The following is a 24,165-nucleotide window of genomic DNA, read 5'->3' on the forward strand; positions in this document are numbered from 1 at the left end:
CCCAATATGAAGATTTTATTTCCATTACGATCTTTACCTTTTCAAATGTCATGACTAGAAAGCCCTTCCCATCCTGCTCACCAGACACTAACAGCACCTCTGCAGGTGCTGAGGGATTATTATGATTATTATGCAGGCATTATTATGATTATTTCTGTCTCACAGGTGAAGAAGAGTAAAGTTCTAAAAAGTTATAATCTGTCCCATATCAGAGACAGAGCTAGTGTCCGATCTGCATTCTCCTAAATCCAAATCTGTTACTCCTTCAACCATTTCAAAGGATATCAGAGTAAAGACATTTCATCAGAATCTCTGTTGTTTTGTAGTATTGGAAGATTTTCCAATCTAACTACATACTTACATAATGTGCCTGTGTATATAAGCAGTTTGCTCTTAGAAAACGTATGACTTCCTGGTATTTAGGATGGTGCGGAATATAACATAGAAAAAAGTTACTTTCCATTACCCCCTTGGCACACATCTAATATACCTCATATTTAAAATTATATTGTATTTCTTGATTTATTGGGTAAAAATTGTGAGTGATTATAAAAATTAATTGTATTTAAACTGATGTGAAAATATTAGTGGTCTCAAATGGTCCCAATGACATTATAAAATTAAAATTTAATGTTCTTATTTTACAGAATAAATGAAAGATCTGAAAGTTTAAATAATTAGCATAGAACATGTAAGTCAGCTTTAAGCCCAAGAACTCTTACTCCACATCTTGTGATCTTTACATTTTACAGAATGTATTGGGGTTGGTATTTCATTGTGGTTTTGTATATAAAAAATGTTTTTTATTGATATGCTATAGGTGATGATTCTTTATTATATTAACAATTATTAGTAGCAATTAAATGCAGATATTTTTCAAAAGCACACAGTAAAATAAGTTCATGAAACAATTTCACCCTTAGAAAGTTGGCTTTATACTTAGTTCCTTGAATCTAGACTCCTCTTTGAAAACTGCTACAGGAGATTAGTTATATGCATGTGTGTATATACATATATAGAAAAAACACCAGAAATCATTGCTCTATAGTTGACCAAGTAACATATCAATATTTCTCAGCTAAACAAATGTCTAATTTATGAGATTTTGTTGTGAATTAATTTTGGCTTTTTTTGTAAATGTAGTCTGCTACCAAAATACAAATGTGTGTATATGTCATAGATGTGTGTATAGTCTCCTCTTTTGACAGAAATGTCCAGCCTTCCACTTCATGGGTACCATAAGTTTTATTGAAGAAATCGTTGGACTTTATGATGTAAAAATATTTAGAAAACATTATTGTTATGAAAATATGATGGAAGTAAGAACACTAGCTTCAGGATCAGGAGACATAGTATTATTTTTCACTATGCCATCATCTTCTATAACCTTAAACAACTTACCCTATTTCTACAAGTACTTTACTTAGGTAAATTGGAAGGTGTTTCCAAATTCTGTGATTTTGCCCAAGCCAATATGTTTATAGCCATAATATTGTTGTATCTGCTGCTACTTCAATCTTTTTTTAAGAGAAATTTTAAGTTAATTACTTTATTTTATTTTTTATTTATTGGCTGTATTGGGTCTTCGTTGCTGCCACGGGCTCTCTGTAGTTGCGGAGAGCAGGGACATGGACATTGTAGTGCATGGACTTCTTATTGCAGTGGCTTCTCTTGTTGTGGAGCACAGGCTCTAGGTGTTCAGGCTTCAGTAGTTGCAGCACACATGTTCAGTAGTTGTGGCACATGGACTTAATTGCTCTGCAGCATGTGAAATTTTCCCGGACTAGGGATGGGATCCATGTCCCCTGCATTGGCAGGCAGATTTTTAACCACTGCACCATCAGCGAAGCCCTCCTACTTCACTTAGAAATAAAATTGGAAGAGTTATGAGATGAAGGCCCACCACCCCCAAACTTTTCCATTTTGGGTAAATAACTTAGGAAATGTCCTTCAGGGATGAAAGATTCCTTGGATTGGACTAACACAATATGAGCTCTGCTCTTGAGTGCTTTGTTACTTTGAGAACATTTCTCTGTCTATTGAAATGCATGAAGCTGACATAAGAACACTAAGGCAGGTACCTGGTTTTTGTGAAATTAGTCCCTGAATCTATCAAAGATCAAAAGATCCTTCAATTAACTTCTGATCAACTATGATAAGATCCATATATAATTTATCCTGCTTTCATTCTCTTTTGCCCTTCAAGGTTGAGAGTCTGTGTGGCTTTCTCTCCAAGGTTTTAAACCCCTCTGTCCTTGGATTTGTATTCTAGAAACAGACTTTCCTGGCATAGCTCCAGGAATTCCTCTCTTGAAGAATTATTTTCACGGAAACTTTCACTGATTTAGACCTAACTCTACTCTCTTTCCCTTTTATGCTTCTCTAGGGCCTGGGGAGCTAGAGTAGACAGGAGTAGGGGTTCTAAAGCAATCTCTCCACCCAGCACTGTAACTACTTTAGGAGAGACTGGATGGCCACTCAATGGGCCATCGTAAATTGATTTCAATATTTTATGAGGTTGCGAATGGTGACTTTGTCAGCACATGCTAATTCTCTCATCTGACTCTGTGTTTTATCCCAGAGTTAAATGACAATTTCATCACATTTTCATGATGACACTTCAACAAAATCCGTATCCCTTATAGTTCTTTAGATAGTTTCAAATCCTCAAGCAGACTGTCTTTGGCATCTGCCATCACATATTATTACTGGACTCTGATATTGAAGTGTCCAGTCAAACTAGGTTTACTCATGTGGTTTCAGTTTTACTAAACTCTTTTCCTTCATGACACATGCTGCTCACAGTGACCACATACTCTGGAGCCAGTCAAGAGTTATGTGCAATTTATTTTTCTTATTATTAATGCAAGCATATTTGAATATGGTGAATGAGTGTTGATCTATATAGGAATATTTCTGAGTTGAAATGATTCAAATTTATTTCAAAAATAATTTCAAATATCAATATTTCTTTTCATAGATAATTGTAATAGGCCTTACAGTTGGTGGCAGCATAAACGTGTCATGATACCTTAGTTGTAAGACAATAATTTAAGATAAGAATTCTTGTCCAGAGTGCAGAGCGGTTTAGTTGTTCGTTGGAAGAGCTTCTTGTTTTAGCTCAGTGACTGTGGCTCCTCATTGGGTGGTAGGAGCGCCGTGGTGCCGCAGGGCGCGGCGCGGCAGTCGGAGAGGGGGCCGAAGACTTCGGTATTGGGTGAAAGAAAAAGGCCCGAACCAAGCAGACTGCTCGTAAGTCCACGGGTGGCAAGGCGCACCGCAAACAGCTGGCCACTAAAGCGGCCAGGAAAAGCGCTCTCTCTACCGGCGGGGTGAAAAAGCCTCATCGCTACAGGCCCGGGACCGTTGCGCTTCGAGAAATCCGTCGTTACCAGAAATCCACGGAACTCCTGATCCGAAAGCTGCCTTTCCAGAGGTTGGTGAGGGAGATCGCCCAGGACTTCAAAACCGACTTGAGGTTCCAGAGCGCCGTCATCGGTGCGTTGCAGGGGGCTAGTGAAGCGTACCTGGTGGGTTTGTTTGAAGATACTAATCTGTGTGCCATCCACGCTAAGAGAGTCACCATCATGCCCAAAGACATCCAGTTGGCTCGCCAGATATGGGGAGAGAGAGCTTAAGTGAAGGCAGTTTTTATGGTGTTTTGTAGTAAATTCTGTAAAATACTTTGGTTTAATTTGTGACTTTTTTTTGTAAGAAATTGTTTATAATATGTTGCATTTGTACTTAAGTCATTCCATCTTTCACTCAGGATGAATGTGAAAAGTGACTGTTCACAGACCTCAGTGATGTGAGCACTGTTGCTCAGGAGTGACAAGTTGCTAATATGCAGAAGGGGTGGGTGATATTTCTTGCTTCTCATGATGCATGTTTCTGTATGTTAATGACTTGTTGGGTAGTTATTAAGGTACTAGAATTGATAAATGTGTACAGGGTCCTTTTGCAATAAAACTGGTTATGACTTGATCCAAGTGTTCAACAATTGGGGCTGTTAAGTCTGACCATACATCACTGTGATAGAATGTGGGCTTTTTCAAGGGTGAAAATACAAGTCTTAACCACAGTGTAACTTACAGTTTCCTTAAAAAAAAAAAAAAAAAAAAAAAAAAAAAAACTAAACCTGGCAGCTATAGAATACACTATGTGCATTTATAATAGTTATTTTATATAATGTAGTGTCAACATTTTTAAATTAAATGTTTTACATTCACATGTGGTGGGGAGTCTTGTCATTAAGATGTATGTAATTTAGATTCTGGTTGGTTTTCTCTCATACCTAGACTGCACTTGTTTTCATACATAGTAAAATGCTTTGCACATTATGCCTTGCATAAGTCCTCATTCTAGCACATGTTAACTAACCCTCTAGCTGATAATGCAAACACTAATGGGGGTATTTATTTATAAGGGCTCTAGACTATAATACAAGTTATTCACACCAGCATCATCTGTTACTTATATAATAGGTAGTGCAGCTTTTCTTTGTATTGTGGTTGGTCTCATAACTAGGTTTGAGTTTTTCCTCTACCAAGAGGGAACAACACCAAACTTTTCCTTGTGGAGTTTGTATTATAATAACCCTTAGGGTAAACTTGCTGTGGGGGAGGGACACAGCTTCAGTTTATGGAACCTTTGCCAGTTAAAATGGTGTTATCTGGTATAAGGTTCTGGGAAAATCACTTCATAGAGAGGGCTTTCCAAGTCATTTTAAGATTTATCCTTCTATTGAAGTTTTTAGGTCAATTATGTATGTTGACTAAATTAGCAAATAAACTTGTTTATCCAACTGAAAAAAAAAAAAAAAATCCTTGTCCAGCATTTAGTGGCCTAGCTTCTTATTTCCCTTGGGCAAATGGCATTCTTATTCCCTGTCTTATATTTCCTTGTTATAAATTGTGAATATCATTGCCTATTTTTTTCTATTCCATATGGATATTGTACAATTAAACTTAAGTGACTGAAATAAATGCAATTTACCATCTCTAAGTATAATTAAAGAATAGATTTATTTTCATTACTATCAAGTTAATCTAATTCCAGAATTGACACAAGAAAGAACTAGTCTGAAGAAATACTGTGCAGTTTACCTGGTGTAAAGTGCCAGTACTATAGTAGGATTCATAATTATTAATTAATGTACATCTGAAGATAAAATTTAAAAATTATAATTTGCATAAATGGTAGAACAATGAAAACAAAATTTATTATTATAAGAATTTAAAAATAAGATAGTTACCCACCTACATGTTTAATTTACACAATACTAAATACTAAGACTTCATAATAAACTCAAAAGTAATCAAATACCTAAATACATAAGTACTCAACATTTTTTTTTTTCTCTTGTCATAGTGTTTTGTCTTCATGTAGACTCAAAGAGGAGTTCAAAAGTAAGGATGAGTACTATAAAAGTTCTCCTCTGCTGTTCAGTTAACTTACATGAAATAATTGGCTTGTTGGCAGCCTTTGCGAATGATGGTAAAATACCCCTGAGGTCCTATTAGCCTCACCTAAGAAACTTTACAGATTTTACCCACAAATAGGATATGTGGTAGTACTTTTAAGGCTTATCCAAAGGTAACATTTATAAATCAACAAAGACAGTTGTTGTAGCTGAGTTAGTTGACATTTTCAAATCTTAACAACTTTACTTCCCTCTTGGAGAACTAGCAGCTGCCTGGAGCCCTGGCCATGGACCTATGTCAGACAAGTTCATAGGTGAAAATTTTTTTTTTTTATTCTAGGCAATTGCATAATCAGGGACTTTCAGGTTCAAATTGACCTTACAAATCTTACAATCGCCCCTCATACACACTTATCTAGCATTTAAACTTCTCTTTCAGCATACAAAATGTTAAGAAAGATAGACTCAAATACAATACTATCAATTTAGAAACAAAAATATTTTGGGTCTTTTTTCTAATGATATATATTTAAATTAATTAGAATAATGATAGAATTAAATTAGAATAATTAAACAATTCAAATTTGCATCCAAAATTTTCTCCACTCCATATTACAACTTAAGAATGTTCCTATGATATTGCACAATTTTTCGAAACATCTCTGTAAAAAACTACACATTAATCAAAGAGATGTACTATATTTCAATTACCCATTTCTCCAATGTTGAACATTCCATGTTGATTCTAAATTTTCCACTGCTCTTAGTAAATGTGTTGAGCCTATCTGTAAATAATGATTTTTCTCTTTTAAAAATATTTTCCAATAAGATTTATACTTAGAGTATTGAAGAGCTGAAAAATGAAGAAAAAAATAGTTTCTATTTCTTCGTAGTTATTTCTAAAGCACTGTTATTAATTATATTTGATTCATATTTTGTGCACACTATATTCTTTTCTGATCTGTTGGGGGATGCCCCCTCAGAATAAGAAAATGCAATGTAGATGCTGCACTTTGTTTCCACACAAGTATAAAATTTTCATGTTAAATAACTAAAAAATAATGTTCTTTATTCATTGATCTTTGAAAGGAGAGACATCTTTTGTAGAGTCTTCCTCTTTTCTTTGGGAAATTTATATCACCAAATTTCTCATTCGATGAGTAATGCAGTACCCTGTAACCAGAAATGATGTATGATGGATGCTATGGGAAGATGGGAGAAGAGGGCATGAGAAGGCATATAGCAGAAACATAAAGGAGTGGGAAGATCATTCCTATTATGGATGGATCAGCTGCTGCTCTTTGGTAATGAAATTTCAGTTATTAAGGGCATTTAACAGGGACACTCTTCATGACTTTGTGAACAAACATACGTTAACATGCACAGTAAGTGTTCGATAATATATGTTGACTGAGTGAACTTGTAATAGGTACTTATCACAAGTAATAGATTTTATACGTGTTTGTGTTGGTCGGTGTATATATGTTTCTATGTATTTTACCTTACCTATATCTCTAACTTGTCTAGTAAACTGTCTCTTTTTTCCTCCATATTATTTTTTTCTTTTGGAAATTTGAAAATAAGGATTTCCTTTGCTTAATAGATCCTCTTGTACTGAACACCTATGTAAGAGTTTTTTTTTTTTCTCTAACCAAGTCTACTGAAACTGTAAGTTTATTGAAGATGACTATGTTAAATCATATGTGGAACAAAATTTTGAAGAATAAAAAATAGCGAATAATGAACACAATAATTATCTTGTAAATAAACTGACCCAGGAGCTACTCTTTCCTAGAGGCAATTAAATGTTTTCATACTTACCCCATAAAGTATGTCAGAAGCTATTAAACTGTAATGCAGCTTCTTTTCAAATGTTTATGTTTCTCTTAAAGTAGAAAGATAACAGATAAACAGAGATGAAAGACAAGAGAACTTGAATTTCTGAGTCGATGGTCTGGGGAAGCAGGCAAATTCTTATCCATGGCAAATGGCAATTCACCAAGCATTTACTCATCACCTAATAGGTTTCAGACACTGCAGATATCATTCTAGGCACTATGGCAAGTGAGAAAACACAGCTGAATATCTCATGTGTTCTGGTTGGTACCAGGTAGAGCGTATCGCCAGTAACTCATATACATTTCCCTAAACTGCTTGCTTACAGCACATATTTATTGATGCTTCCTTTCAACAGTTAGAGCTGAGGGTTGAAATGTAAATTGTCATGGAAGAAGGAATAACTCATACCTCCTTGAGGCAACTTTAAACTTACAAGATACATCTGAGACTTGCATTTTGTAACCACACAGACAAAAAGGAGGGTTCAAAAGACAATTACACTGAGATGGCTTTGCAGAATCACATGGGGTTGGAATCAGAATGAGAATCCAGATCTCATGTAGATAGCCCAGTGTTTTCTCCGTATATTACACAACAAAAGTTGTTCTAGAGATGTTTAACAGGCGACAGGTACTAGGTGTTTGAAGAGATGAAAAGCATCATGGAGAAAATAAGCAAGAGTTGAAACAAGTACTAAGGCAAAAGTGGCAAGGACATGCTCCACAGTTACAGTGACTGCACTATTTTTTCCTAAGGAATTCAGGCAAAATGTTTCCATGGTTAACAGCAATCATTCTTTATTCCTTTTTAGGTAATTTGGGCCCCAGGAAGGTATTATGTCCTAAATGGGGCTCCTCACACCTCCCAACAATGTGACTGAATTTGTTCTCCTGGGACTCACACAGAACCCACACTTGCAGAAAATACTCTTCGTTGTCTTTTTGTTCATTTTCCTATTTACTGTGCTGGCCAATCTGCTCATTGTCATTACCATCTCCCTCAGCCCCACACTTTCAGCTCCCATGCACTTCTTTATCACTCACTTATCCTTCATAGATGCCACCTTGACCTCTATCACCACCCCGAAAATTACCATTGACCTGCTGTACCAGAGGAGAACCATCTCCTGGGGTGGCTGCCTGACTCAGATCTTTGTGGAGCACTTCCTGGGAGGATCAGAGGTCATCGTCCTCACTGCCATGGCCTATGACCACTATGTGGCCATCTGCAAGCCTCTGCACTACACGAACATCATGCGACAGGGGTTCTGCCAGCTGCTGGTGGTGGTGGCCTGGATCGGGGGCATCCTACATGCCACTGTGCAGATTCTTTTCACAGTGGACTTGACCTTCTGCGGCCCCAATGTCATTGACCACTTCATGTGTGATTTCTTCTCACTGTTGGAAATTGCCTGCAGCGATACCTACTGGCTTGGAATGGTGGTGGCAGCTAACACAGGGGGCATGTGCTTGCTCATTTTTTTCATGCTTCTTGTCTCCTACATAGTCATCCTGAGCTCCCTGAAATCCCATGACTCTGAAGGCCAACGCAAAGCCCTCTCTACATGTGGCTCCCACATTACAGTGGTGGTGCTCTTTTTTGGTCCTTGTATATTCACCTATGCACGTCCTGTGGTCACTTACCCTGCGGACAAGTTTGTGGCTATGTTCTTTGCAGTCCTCACTCCCATGTTAAATCCTATAATTTACACAGTGAGAAACACAGCGGTGAAAAATGCCATGAGGAGCATGTTGAAGAGGAGAGTAACTTAGTCTGTTCAAGATGCCAAGAAAGTCACTATTTATATACATAGAAGGGATTATACCTGTTGTAAACTGTGAAAGAAAATTAGGAAATTTTTCAGATCATTTACCAAAAAGAGAACCGGAAACTAACATTTGTTGATTATTTAACATTGGCAAGGCATTTTTTAGACAGTATTATGACTTTAATATACTTTACTAAGGCTTCAATATTCACACATAGCTTCAGAGTAGGCAAAGGAAAGAACAATTATAAACTCCCTGTTTGATGATTGCAGAGTATATTTTTCTTCATAGTTGTACTGCTACTTTAGCAAATTCTTCATATATGTTACTTGGATGAAATTGGCTTTTCCATAGGACCTTTATCTCAGAAATTTTTCCATTTTTGCTTCGCCTGTGGTGAAGCAAAAAGGGGATAGAAATTCTTAGGTAGATATGTGGGGAGGGACAGATGAGTGAAGGAATAACAGCTAAATATTTTTTTTTAAACTGTGAATTTACTAAAAGCAAAATGAGAGACATCCACAAAAGGAGGAAAGAATGCATCACAATATATCTCTAATTCTTTTTTGGTACAAAAAATAAAGCAGAAATTTTGAAATTACTCTTAATTTGCTCTATTTCCTTAACTATCTCTATGGCTCACATTTTTTTTTTAATATCAAGGAAATGTTTTCATTTTTTTATGCCAAGACTTGAGGAACTATTTGAAACAAGGGTAAATATTTTTTACAAACCTCAAAAAAAAAAAAAAAAAGCACATAGTTTCCAAAGCTATTGCTTTGTAGTTCTGATACATATATTTATATAAAATTAACACTTTATTATCTATCAGGCATATTCACTTCAGTTCATTTTTCTGTAATGTAACCACATAGTAATATCTGACAATGGTATTGAGGTGACTGTGTTTACTAAGTTTTTCATGGCTATCTGCAATTCTTCAAAAACAGAACTTTTTCCAACAAAGTCTGGGCCTGGAAAATGATATAATCAGCACTCAGTCTATTAAAATGGTCAGGCTTTAAATTGCTGGTGAGAATTAAACTTTTCAACAAAATCAAACTAAATGATATGTGGTTTATTTTGTCTCAGGACTGTTAGAGAGGAGATGAGTGTAATTCAGAGGCAGGGATGGGATAAGTCTTGAGTAAACGTGGTTTCTCCTCTAAGACCAGACCTAGGATTTGTAGAGGGAATCTAAGGACAATGATTGTGTCTTAGGGCCTCAGTGGAGGGGGGGAGAAGATTAATGAGATGCAAATTATAAAATTATTAAATGTCAACAGAAAACCTGGAAGATGTGAGAACTGAATGATGTATGACATTCTCGGTCAATGAAGTTTTGCTAGACTGGAGGTTTAAAGCTCTTTCAGATGTTCCTTTGTACTCATGATCGAGACTCTCTTCTGAGGACTAACTGCCAAGTGACTATTTTTGATTCATTGAAAAAAAAATATATATATGTATATATAGTAAATGTGTTTCTCCTAAAAATCAATGTGATAGAATGTTTTGATCTATTCTATAAGGATATATTGGTCTAATTGGAATTTTCTGTTGGTGAAAATATTAAGCATTAAGTGAGGAAAGTGAGCTCACTATTGTTGAAGGCCAACTATGAGGGCTCCATTTTGATGGGTTCTTTACATACTTTAACTCTCTTATTGTAGGAACAAGTATTAGTAGATACATTTTTTTCCCTCAATTCTATGTAAGAGGAAGATGACTACTTGATAAAGTTAAGCAAGAATAGGAAGTCTTTTAGAGATGGCTTCCTCTACACTTCCCACTCCACAATATTCCTTGTTGTCATGTTGTGAAAATATCAACACACAGATCTCATCATTGGCCACATCATGAAAATTGTCACTGAGGCATTCTTTTTTATTTTTTTTCAGGGACAGCACTTTCTTCCCTTCATCTTTGTTGACCTCCATTTCCCAGGTTACTTATAGTCTCTTGATTCCTTTGTTTCAAGTAAAATCATATGATGATCTCTTTTGTGCAGATATATTAACCTTCATGGGCATCAGAAAAAGTGGGATGTAATAGGCTCAAGAAATGAAATTAAGATGATTGAATTTCAAAGGAGGATACACTTAGGTGAAATAAATGTTTAGAGGAAAAACAATCATTGAGAAAATTGATAATCTGTTTGGGAATGAGGGTAGCACATTGAAGAGATAAATAGATGCTATTTCCCTAGGGCTTTTCCCATTCTTATCCTATAGTGGTAATATTTACTACTAGAATATTTGGCTGTATAATCAATTCACTGTAGGAAATTTTGGCTTGCTTAATTTATCCAAAAAAAAATTACTGTTCTCTGCCTACAGTCAGCCAGAGAATTATGGGACCTGGGTATACAAAGTTGAACAATAAAAACAGAGTTATTTTTATGTGAAACTAAGATTCCAGTGGGTAATAGAGATGGATAGTAAGCAAATAAAGTAATAAATGAAAAAATAATTTTGTTCGTAATGGGTAAGATGAAAAATATCTTATAGGAACATGATACAAGTGAGAAGAATTGGATATAGATTTGCCCAGTTGTTTGAAGCACAGCTAGAGTTTCAGTTTGGTCTGAGTTTAAATAACCATATTAGACCCCTTTCTTTTTCTTTTTTTAAAAAAGTGCAGATTATTTTAAAATGTGTATTTGAAATGGAGGCAATAATAGCTGCCCAAAATGTTTGCTACAAGCATCCATGTCTCATGGTGAGTCCCAATTTTCTCCTACCTCTCTGGGAGGCTCTGTCCAATACCAGCATCTTGGTCTGACTCAGGCTTCTTTCCAATTTCTGTTTCTTCTTGGATTGTGTCTGATTTTGTGTGTGATCTTTAAGACTGGAGTCTCTTTTTTCCATAGTCCCCTGGTTCTCCCACAAGGAATCATCACTGGCTTTCAACGTCATTTGTGTTAGGGGGGATTCTCATCCCAGTGCAGGACCCCTGGGCTGAGGAGCACTATGTGGGGCTCAGACCCCTTTGCTCCTTTGGGAGAACTTCTGCAACTGGATTCTCCCTTGTTTGTGTGTTGCTTTCCTGAGGTATGGGACTTGACTATACCCTGTATCCCCCACTCTTACCTGTCTTGTCGTAAATCCTGCTTTATGTTTTTAGTAATAGAGGATCTGCTAGTCTTCAGGTCATCCTCATCAATAGTAGTTTTGTAAATAGTTGTAATTTTAGTGTTTTGTTGGGAGTTACATGAGTTCAGGGTCTTTCTACTCCACCATCATTATCACTTCACCATGCATGTTTGTTTGTCTAAAGAATTACATACTTGTGACTTTATAAGTGGTGTACCATTTCATGGAATTCCCTTTCCATTTTTTCTTGTTCTATCACTTTTCCTTTAAAACTCAACTAAATCATTGCTTTTGTTGGGAAGACTTCTCTGATTCTAGTTTGATTGATATATTCATACACCTTAATATTTTGTCAATATTCTTATAATAATACTTTTTTACATTGGTCTGGAACTTTTTAATGTGTCATTGTGGGTCATATCACTGAGGAAAGGGGAACCATGGCTTTTTTAACTAGTTCATCATAAAGTATGAACCACATTGATTGGAAACAAATTGATACTCCATACACATTATTTTAATTGAGTGAATAAATAAAAAGGATTAACTTTTAATTCATTCAAAAGTTTTCCCACTTGTTTTGTAAGTTAATTGCTTCAAATATGTGAATCAGCTCCTGTACAGTCTAGATGGGTCCAAGGAACAATGTAATTTAATTTACCCTCTTAAGCCTCACAGAGAATTCAAAGGAGCAGAAAGTCTTTTATTTATGTCTTCCTCTTCTATATTTTGACCTTGGTAGGCAACCTGCTCACTGTCATGACTATAACTGTCAGTAAGACCCTGAACTCACCAATGTGCTTTTTCCTTATTAGCTTATCATTTTTAGATCTAATGTATTTATTTTCTGTTTCCTGCAGCAAATTGATTTCAGACTTAATTTTGGGAAAATACCACATTCTTTGAATCTTTCCTGACCCAGCTCTTCACACAGCACTTTTTTTGGTGGATCAGAGGTCTTCCTCCTGTTGATGATGGCCTATGACTGCTGTGGCCATCTGTAAGCCCTTGCATTATTTGGTTCTTATGAGGAAAAATGTGTGTGTTGTGCTGCTGGTGGTGTCCTGTGTTGGAAGTTTTCTGCACTCAGTAATTCAACTTCATACTATTTATGGGCTCCCATTCTATGGTCCCAATGTCATTGATCACTTTATGTGTGACGTGTATCCTTATTGAAACTCATCTGTATTGACACCTATGTCATTGGCATCTTAGTGGTGGCCAGCAGAGGACTGACCTCCGCTGTAATGTCTCTGCTCTTACTCAACTCCTATGGAGTTATCTTGCACTGTATGAAAAGCCTGAGTCAGGAAGGGAGGTGGAAGGACCTCCAGACCTGTGGTTCCCACATCACTGTGGTTCCCACATCACTGTGGTTGTCTGCTTCTTTGTTCCCTGTATTTTCATGGCTGTAAGACCTGCTTAGACCCTTCCCATTGACAAATCCAGCGTGTTTTATATACTAATGACCCCCATGCTGAGCCCATTACAGCCTACAGTCTAAGAAATTCTGAGATGACTAATACTATGAAGAATCTCTGGAGGAGAAAAAGGCAGATCAAGACAATTAGTGTATTATCCATCATGAAGTTTGTAATTTAGCATTGGGGCCAGTCTCCTTAGAGTGGAAGCGTCTTCATAAATTTGATAAAAACATTTCATTTTTTTAAAGATTAGTGATAATTATAATTAAAGAATGAAATATATATTCATTCTATTATTAAAAATTCCCTGCTAGAATGAAACTGAATAATATCTGGTTTATCACTGCACCTAGAAAGCTAGGATGCACTTACAGGGGAGAGTCAGTAAATAATATGTAATGAATTAGTCAATGAACTATTTATAGAGTTGCTAATTTTAAATTAATTTATGCTTTTACTTTTATGACCTCATTCTTTTTTTTTAATTTTTGTTGATTCTTATCTTTATCTTCATTATATTTATTGTATTAGCTAAAATAATTAGTGCTGTATAAAGTAATCTTTTTATTCAATTTCATTCATCTTACATATGAAGTTTTAGTGTAATTTTTAATTTTTAAAATCAATATTAAAGATATAATGTTTAATAATAAATACTAAAAATAGAATCCAGGCAAAATGAATTAATGTACAATAAAACTCCTCCTCACCCCAAACTCAATTTTCTCAGTCCTTCCAGTTGCAGTTACTATACTTTGTTCCTGAGATTCTTCAAGTAATAATCTGCAAATTAAAGCATACTTCATCTATGTGTTTGTGTCTATGTTTCAGTGTTTAAATTTTGCATCTTATTTCTCAGCCTCCTGATGATCTTTACACACCACTACTTTATGTAGATCTAATTCCTTCTAGTTTCCTCCTACTGCTTACCTCCTTTATAAATCTACAGTAAAATGGATGTGTCTGGTTGTCTTTATGTTTTGCCCAGTCTTTTTCAATGTTAAATAATTCTGCAATGAAGTTTTTGAAATTTTGTACATATGAGTTCCAAGAAGTGGAATTGTTTAGTCAATTGTTTTATGTACTTAAAATGCTCACGTTCATAGTTATTGCCAGCATGCCATCCACTTGGGCATCTATTCACATGTTTCAAATGATTTGTACTCCTTTTCAATGGACTGCTTATGAATGAATTTGAGGTGTTTCCTTTGATTGCTCATTTTTTCAATACTGATTTGTATGGTGTGGCCATTTTCACAATATTTCTTCTTCCAGCACATAAATATGGGATATCTTTCTTTCTGTCTTTATTTTCTTTCATCAGTGATATATATTTTTCAGGGTACAGAACTCCCCTCCTTGGTTAATTTTATTCCTATGTATTTTACTCTTGTCGATGCCATGTAAATGGGATTACTTTCTTAATTTCTCTTTTAGGTAGTTCGCTGTTAACAAATGTAAATGCAACTCATTTCTTTATATTGGTTTTATATCCTAAAATATTGTTGGATTGGTTTAGTATTTCTAAAAGTTTTGATGCAGTTATTTGCAATTCTATATGTTAGATTATGACTACTCTGTACTCTGTTAAATATGGCTTCTTGCTCTTAGTGTCATGCAGATGAGGTTTATGCACATCAACGTGTTAATCAGCAGTTTATTCATTCTATTGCTGAGTAGAATTCCATTTTATGGATATATCACAGTTCATTTACCCTTTTCTCAATTGAGAGATATTTGGGCTGTTTCTGGCTATTTGGAATTATAATTCAAACTGCTCTAAATATTCACATAGGGTTTTGGAAACGAACCAAACAAACCAGAAAAAGAAAACATGAAATGATTATTTTGAAAACACTAGATGTGAGAAATAAGTGACAGCGATCAAATGAGAGATGGGAAACTAGCTGAGATCTGGGATTTTTTCCAGTTTATTACCATTAAAAAGTTTCCATGTTGTGGTATGGAGTGGATACCTCATAAAATTGAGATGAGACTATGAATTTCAGAGTCTGAGGAGACCAAGGCAGCTAGAATTCTGAGGTTAGAATACTGCAAAAGATAGACCTAGAGACCTGATCAGGGGTGGGGAGCAGGGTGGTGTGTGGGGTGAGGGAGGAGAGAGAGAGAGAGAGAGAGAGAGAGAGAGAGAGAGAGAGAGAGAATTCAGGAGAACTAAAGAGCATCCCTCTCAGCTGTTCATCAGAGTACCACTCAGTGCATGCATCTGAGGGAGATACCTGAGGCTGGGGAAAGATCCACCCGGGTGGATTAGAGAGAAGAATGCTTGGTGCTCACATGGGCCAGGAAGAATGCCTATTCTCATGACCTGGAGGATCTCATAGTTCACAGGGGCAGTGCTGTTGGTTGAATTTTTAGAAAGATTTTGAATCAGTAGTGGGACATGATTAGCCCTAGACTGAGCACTTCTCAAGACCTGCCTCAAAACCCATATCAGCAAGAATTTATTTTTTAATTCTAAAAGAAAACATCCATGCGGGAAGACATTCGGGAACCTTTCTGAAACCTTGAAAATGTTGAAGTATGTGGGCCGAGCGATGGGATTCAGAATGTCCTGCTTGAGCAGTGGAGGAACTGAGGGTGCGGGGCGTGGAGACTAATATCACCCTGTTTGGTCCTGAAGGATGGCTAGTTAGCCAAAGACGGGTGAGATTCCTCAGAGGAGGAACAACCTAAGACAGGCACAGCCGCAGAGGGGCCAACAGGGGTGGTGCATAGAGCCTTCCTTATATCACCCTGTTTGGCCCTAGAGGATGACTGGTTAGCCAGAGACGGGTGAGATTCCTCAGAGGAGGAACAACCTAAGACAGGCACAGTCGCAGAGGGGCCAACAGGGGTGGGGCACAGACCCCCTAATATCTGAGAGAGGTCTCCTGCCCCCAGGGCTGTTTTGCCCTCCACCCCCAGCTCAAATCCACACCTGCTCAACTCGGACCCAGGAAGTAAACAAAGATAATTGCCTCAGTCACGTGAGGCCTTTGATTGTTTATGAGTGTAACCTGAGAATGTTAGCCCACGAACTCAATAAAAGCAACCTGGGATGAGTCAGCAGGGCTCTTGATCCGAGAGGTCTTGAGCCCCCCGGTCCCACTTTTCTCTTCAGTCTGTGTCTGTGTCTTCTTCAAGCTTGCGGCACCCGTCACTCACCTCGAGTCGCTGAGCTGGTCTCGGCAAGTGGCGCCCAACGTGGGGCTCGAAAGGCTTGAGTGACGAAGGTTCACGGAAAGTGAAATTGATGAAAGTAAAGAATTGGGAAGTGCCGTGAAGCCCCCAAGAGAAGAGTAAGAGGCCTCTGAAAAAATCCTGCCAGTAAGTAAATCTCTTGGGTAGTTTGTGTTCGGGGTAAAATATGGGAAATAAAGTTCAGATTAATATCGACCAGATGTATGTCTGTTACGGCAGCTCCTAAGGGCAGGTGGAGTAAAAAGCAAGTGAAGGTCTTGTAAAAAGCAAGTGAAGGTCGATTGTTAGAAATTCTGTAAATAGTTGAGAATACTGTATGTGGTTTCCTTCTTTAGGCTAACACTGGGTTTATGTACTTGGGATAAGGTTGGGAACGAACTTAAAAAACTGCATTCTAAAGGGACTCCCGTACCAGGTTCTGTTTGGTCAAATGTGGTCTCTGATTGAGTCAGTATTAGAGCCTCTATTAGAGCCTCTATGGGCTCCTGAAGGCTCAGATGATAGCTCTGATGAAGAAGCCGGCCCATCAGAGGACCAATGGGCATATGCGGTGCCAAACGAAACTGAAAAACAAAAGGGAATACAAATGGCTGAGGGATTAAGACCCTCAGCTCCCTCACTTGTGGAGGAGGGCAAACTTCCTATACTGCCCCCTCCTCCACCCTCTTTAATGCCGCCTGGGAGAGCTTATGCCTTTCCTGTGTCTATAGGACACTCAGTTTTATCACCCTTACAGAAGGGCATTTTGCAGGCTAGACAAGAGGGAGATCTGGAAGCTATGCAAATGGCATTTCCAGTAACTATTCATGAAAGGGTGGCACCTGGAGTAGATCCTAATAATCCCAATGGAATTTATGAGGCAGTACATGAGCCAATACCCTTCAAAATATTGAAAGAATTAAAACAAGCAGTACAAAATTATGGAGTAAATTCTCCATTCACCATAGGTATCATACAGGGAGTAGCCGAAGGCTCTCGTTTGATTCCAGCTGATTGGGCAACGTTGGCTCGTGCAGTACTAGCCCCGGGAGAATTTTTACAGTTCAAAACCTGGTGGTGTGATCATGCTGAAACTATGGCAAACCAGAATCGAGCAAGGCAGGTTCCTATCTCCTTGGATCAATTGATAGGTAGTGGAAATTGGGGCAGAGTTCAAGATCAAATTCTGATGGACGATCAGGCCATAGAACAGGTGAGACGTTGTTGTTTAAGAGCCTGGGAGAAAATAGAAGCTAAAGGGCAAGCTCCTGTCTCTTTTCAAAAGATCATGCAGGGGGCAAAAGAGCCCTATACTGAATTTATTGCCAGATTACAGGAGGCTATCAAGCGGCAGATCACTAATGTTGAGGCTGCTGATACTATGTTGCAATTATTGGCTTTTGAAAATGCAAATACAGATTGTAAGAAGGCCATTGGACCTATGAAAGGAAAGGAAACATTAAATGATTATATTAGAGTGTGTCAGGGAGTGGGAACTGAGAGCTTTAAAGCAACAATGATGGCACAAGCTATGGCTGGACTGAAAATAAATAACAAATTTCCTGGGAAATGCTTTAACTGTGGTAAACAAGGACATACAAAGAAACAATGTAGGAAGAGAGTGGATAGAAGGGCTGTTAATTTTCAAGATAATGTAATCAAAGGGCAAAAACAGCCTGGACTTTGTCCAAGGTGTGGAAAAGGATTTCACTGGTCAAGCCAGTGTAAATCTAACTTCCATAAGGATGGAACCCCCTTGTCGGGAAACTATCAACGGGGCTCGCTGCTAGCCCCGCAACCAAAGGGAGCCTATCAGATCTAGAAACAGGCAGAAGTGGCCCAATACTCCGCAGTGCCATGGAATTATCACCAGCCACAGCAGGCAGCGCAGCCTTAGACCTTCCTTGTGCAGAATCTATTATTATACTGCCTGCAGAAACATTGGTCAGGACAGGAATTACTGGACCTTTGCCAAAAGAAACCGTTGGCTTAATACTAGGAAGGTCTGGTTTAACATCAAAAGGAATTAGAATTCATACTGGAGTGATTGATAATGATTATACTGGAGAAATTAAAGTGATGATACCAACTTCGGTTCCATGGAAAGCCCATCCAGGTGATAGAATAGCACAGTTGCTTATTCTGCCATATTATAAGATTGGCAATAGTACAAAAGTGAGGGGAACGAAAGGCTTTGGAAGCACACAGGAGAGGCCGGAGATTTCCTCTCTGAAAAAATTTTAGAAACACGCCTGACATGCTCAGTAACTATAAATGGAAAAGCTTTTAGAGGATTAATAGACACAGGTGCTGATGTTTCAATTATAAGCAATAATCATTGGCCTTTTCGCTGGCCTACTTGTCCTGCAGACATTACAGTGGTAGGTTTAGGCAGAGCTCATGGCTTGCAGCAAAGTGCTAAAATATTGCCTTGTATTGGCCCAGATGGGCAGCCAGCCCACTTACAACCCTATATAGCAGACTTCCCATTAATTTATGGGGAAGGGATTTATTGCAACAATGGAAGGCTGAAATCCACATCCCAACGATAGATACTTATAGTATGCAAAGTCAAGAAATGCTAGTAAATCAAGGATGTCAGCCAGGGTTAGGTTTTGGTAAATATCATGAAGGGAAACTATTTCCCATTCCAGCTGAAGGTAATGCAAATAGAGAAGGTCTTGGATATCAGTCTTTTCACTAGTGGCCACTGTTCGTAAAAGCTTACTGCTCCCCCCAGCACCAATCCCATTGACCTGGAAAACTGATACACCTGTATGGGTTGAGCAGTGGCCTTTAACCATAGAAAAGTTAGAACCTCTAACAGAATTAGTAACTGAACAGTTAGAAAAAGGACATATTGAAGAATCTTTTAGCCCATGGAACTCTCCAGTATTTCCAAGAAAGAAAAAAACTGGTAAATGGCGTTTATTAACAGATCTCAGAGCAGTCAATGCAGTTATACAACCAATGGGGGCCTTACAGCCAGGCCTCCCATCACCTAATATGATCCCTGCTAATTGGCCTTTAATAGTTATTGATCTGAAAGACTGCTTTTTCACCATTCCATTACATCCCAAAGATAAAGAAAAATTTGCTTTTTCTGTGCCTGCACTAAATAATAAAGAACCTCGAAAAAGGTTTCAATGGAAGGTGTTACCTCAAGGCATGTTGAATAGTCCTACTATTTGCCAGAATTTTGTTGCTAAAGCCCTTGAACCAGTACGATTAGAATTCCCTAATTGTTATCTTATCCATTACATGGATGATATCTTGTGTGCTGCTCCTAATCAACATTTACTTACTTCTGCGTATATTAGCATGCAGCTTTGCCTTGATAGAGCAGGACTTAAAATAGCTCCAGAAAAAGTACAGATGCATAGCCCATATCAATATTTGGGCACAGTAGTTGATAGAACAACTATTAGACCACAAAAGGTAGAACTGAGGTCAGATCAAATCCAAACTCTTAATGATTTGCAAAAACTCCTAGGAGATATTAATTGGCTTCGCCCATGCATAGGGATCCCCACCTATGCATTGTCTAACCTATTTGCTTTGTTAAAAGGAGATTCAAAATTAAATAGTCCAAGAACTTTAACATCAGCTGCTTTAGAGGAACTAAAACTTGTAGAAAATAAAATTCATTCTTCTCAATTACAGAGAGTAACTGTTAATCAGCCATTGCAATTAATTATATTACCTTCTCCTCATTCACCTACGGGGATATTAATGCAAAATGAAGGAATTGTGGAATGGTTGTTTTTAGCAAATACTATGGTAAAATCCTTGTCACCTTATTTAGAATTATTAACTCAGTTGGTTCTGAAGGGAAGAACTCGAAGTAAGCATTTAATTGGAACTGACCCTTCACATATAATTATTAATTTAACTACTAAAGGAATTCAGGCTTGTTTCCAAAATTGTGTAAGCTGGCAAATTGCCTTTGATTATATTGGGAAAATTGATATTCACTATTAAGTTTTTGAATGTATCTGCACAGGCTACGGATACAGCAGCTGAGAGGCATTTTCGAGCCTCATCTAGGAATGTGACTCATTTTAATGATGCACAGCCGCTGATATGGTGGCAGGACCCATTGACTAATATCTGGTCATCAGGAAGGTTAATCACATGGGGAAGAGGGTTTGCTTGTGTGTCACCAGGACAAGGCCTGGAACCTGTGTGGATTCCATCTCGGAGAATTAAGCCATATCATGAGCGTTCCAAAGAAACGCCATTTTGAATGGGATATAGAATCTCCGGAGATGAACTTTGTACATTTGTTTTCAGGTTTGAGCTTTGGATACTAAGTTTACTAATTATGCCATCCCTGATAGACCTTTGTGTGAAATAAAACAGATATGGGCTGACAGACAAGATCAGATTCTTTGGGATGTTTGCCGTGGGACGGAGGGTGTGATACTACTTAATGGTTCCTATGGAACAGTATGAAACTGGTCCCCTAAGGGGTATGCAGTCTCTAATGGTTTACACCAAAACAACTCCTCCTGCAATCCCTATAAAAGGTTGTAATGGCATATACCAATATTGCCATGCACTCGCCCTATCCCATCTTATGGTTTAGGACTGGATTAGTACCTCCTTGGCCTCAATTAGAGAATGGCAGAGCTCAAACAGAAATATGGAAACTTCCCTTAAGTTTCAGAACATTACAAATCTGGGATGGCCATGATGCCAGTGACACATCTGCTGGGATACGGAGCGGATGGTTTCACATTGGACATACAACAATTACAGACTAAAATAACTGGCATGCAATATGTGTCTTTGCAATCTCTACACCAAAGTGCTGCTTTACGAAGTATAGCTGATGGATTAAAGGCATTGCATCCATTGGATTGAATAAAAAGCATGAGTAGCAGTCTCCTAAGCATTTTGATACTTTTTGTTGTCTTTTAGTTATCCTATGTTTAGTTCTCAGGTGCGCAGGAGGAACGCTCCAAGGATTGACTGAAAAAGAAATAACTCGAATAGGCTTATCTTCTCCTACAGGCTTATCTTCTCCTACGAAAACAAAAAGGGGGAGATGTGGGAAGACATTCGGGAACCTTTCTGAAACCTTGAAAATGTTGAAGTATGTGGGCCGAGCGATGGGATTCAGAATGTCCTGCTTGAGCAGTGGAGGAACTGAGGGTGCGGGGCGTGGAGACTAATATCACCCTGTTTGGTCCTGAAGGATGGCTAGTTAGCCAAAGACGGGTGAGATTCCTCAGAGGAGGAACAACCTAAGACAGGCACAGCCGCAGAGGGGCCAACAGGGGTGGTGCATAGAGCCTTCCTTATATCACCCTGTTTGGCCCTAGAGGATGACTGGTTAGCCAGAGACGGGTGAGATTCCTCAGAGGAGGAACAACCTAAGACAGGCACAGTCGCAGAGGGGCCAACAGGGGTGGGGCACAGACCCCCTAATATCTGAGAGAGGTCTCCTGCCCCCAGGGCTGTTTTGCCCTCCACCCCCAGCTCAAATCCACACCTGCTCAACTCGGACCCAGGAAGTAAACAAAGATAATTGCCTCAGTCACGTGAGGCCTTTGATTGTTTATGAGTGTAACCTGAGAATGTTAGCCCACGAACTCAATAAAAGCAACCTGGGATGAGTCAGCAGGGCTCTTGATCCGAGAGGTCTTGAGCCCCCCGGTCCCACTTTTCTCTTCAGTCTGTGTCTGTGTCTTCTTCAAGCTTGCGGCACCCGTCACTCACCTCGAGTCGCCGAGCTGGTCTCAGCACATCCAAAGGAATCAAAATGAGTATCATGTTCAGAATTTTGTATTTTTGCTAATGTGAGATATTAATCTAATTATTTTCCTTTTGATGCCCTTGTTTCATTATGGTATAAGGGTTATGCAGGGTGAATAAAATGCATTAGAATATATATTAATTTTCTCCCCTCTGTGAAAGTGTTTATGTAAGATTGATACTATTTCTGGATTAATCATTGTGCAGAATTGATTGATTAAAGCTACATGGGAGTGAAATTCTTTTGGAGGGTAAGGCAGGATTCTAAACAAACAATTTATGTAGGTATTAGGTTATTCCAGTTTTTAACTATTTTCTGTGTGTGTTTAGAAAGTTGTCTTTTTCATAGCAATGGTCCATTTTCTTTTAGATGGCAAATATACTGCTGTAAATTCATTTATCACATTATTGAATTATCATTTTACAATCTGTAGAATCTGCAGTGATGACCCTCATTAGTTTTGATTCTGCTCATTTGCTCTTTCTTTTATTCTTTCTTGGTCCATTTTGCTAGAAACTAATCAATTTATTTAACATTCAAAGAACAAATTCCTGCTGTTAAATATATTTGTTATTTTCAATTAATCACTCTTTCAATGAAGTCTGTCTTCTCAATATTGTTTCCATACTACACTGCTCTTTGAATTTAATTTTCCTTTTCTAGCATCTTGAGACAGAAGTTTAGTTCATTCCTTAAAATACTTATTATTTTATATTTGCATTTAAAGCTATAAGTACTTTCTAAGCACTTATTTAGCTGCATCCAGTTAATTTATACATGTTATATTGTATTAGGCTTTGTGATATTTACTCCTTTATACATATGTGTATATATATATATGTATACATATTTCATAGATACCTTTCATATTTCTTTTAAATACATGTGCATCATTATCTTTCTGTTAAAAATATAGGTGAAAATATTCACAGGTAATTTTAGGATTTAGTTGCTTAATTTGTAAATAATTAGAAAATATTATATTTTTGTTTTCAATTTCTATTTGAACTACTTTATATATATGCTTTATGATTTAACTCCTTAAAAATGTACCGCAACTTGTGTCATGGCCTAGCGTATTACATACTTTGGTGAATGCCCTTTGAGCACTTTCAGATGAATGGAATAGTCCCACAAACATTTTCACTTTCCCTACTTTGAAACTAACACAGATTCTATCGACTTGTTTGTCCAAAACTATGTGACAACCTTTATCTGCATTTGATATAAACTTTAAATGACTTGTTCTGAAATTTTCATTCATTATTTTTGGAAATCAGTTCAGATATCATCTTCAAAGACAAGACTTAAAAAGATTTGCCTATTTTGCAGGTTATGATTTAAACAAGAAAGACTTTTCATATTTAATTTATTTGCAGAATGGATTTTTCCATTTTGGTGATATGACCTCAATTTATTTTTTTATAATTTTCCTCCAGAGGACAGAGTTCTATAAGTCCTGTCCTGCATGGAGATTATCCTGGTGGGTTCTCTGGAGATAAAGAGTCTACCCTCATAATTATGACTAAGGTCCCAATTAATTTAATTACACAAATATCACTCTCGCAAATGCACCAGGCAAATGACTCAATAGTATGGGCTACAGATGTAGACACAGTGTTTATGGCCCTTTGTCCGCACCTCAGGGAGAATTTGTCTGTAGCAATAACCACAT

At 37.6% G+C, this 24,165-nt stretch overlaps 2 protein-coding genes across 2 annotated transcripts; both read left to right on the forward strand.

Moving 5' to 3' along the window:
• The first annotated feature begins 2,044 nt into the window (after positions 1–2,044).
• On the forward strand, positions 2,045–4,116 carry LOC130848623 (histone H3.3A-like). Its single transcript, XM_057727057.1, has 2 exons — positions 2,045–2,077; positions 3,225–4,116. Exons 1-2 carry the CDS (start codon positions 2,045–2,047, stop codon positions 3,636–3,638), a joined length of 447 nt encoding a protein of 148 aa, XP_057583040.1. The 3' UTR covers positions 3,639–4,116.
• Positions 4,117–8,106: 3,990 nt separating this feature from the next.
• LOC130850309 (olfactory receptor 140-like) lies at positions 8,107–9,033 on the forward strand. Its single transcript, XM_057729749.1, has one exon. The coding sequence runs from the start codon at positions 8,107–8,109 to the stop codon at positions 9,031–9,033; it is 927 nt and encodes a 308-aa protein (XP_057585732.1).
• Positions 9,034–24,165: the final 15,132 nt, after the last annotated feature.

The sequence above is a fragment of the Hippopotamus amphibius genome, chromosome 3 (assembly GCF_030028045.1).
Source record: "Hippopotamus amphibius kiboko isolate mHipAmp2 chromosome 3, mHipAmp2.hap2, whole genome shotgun sequence".
NCBI classification, from domain to species: domain Eukaryota; kingdom Metazoa; phylum Chordata; class Mammalia; order Artiodactyla; family Hippopotamidae; genus Hippopotamus; species Hippopotamus amphibius.

Coding starts and splice junctions, on each gene's coding strand:
- LOC130850309 (XM_057729749.1), top strand. CDS start 8,107: ATGGGGCTCCTCACACCTCCCAACAATGTGACTGAATTTGTTCTCCTG.
- LOC130848623 (XM_057727057.1), top strand. CDS start 2,045: ATGCATGAAGCTGACATAAGAACACTAAGGCAG. Junction 2,078..3,224: donor ACATAAGAACACTAAGGCAG/GTACCTGGTTTT, acceptor ATTGGGTGAAAG/AAAAAGGCCCGAACCAAGCA.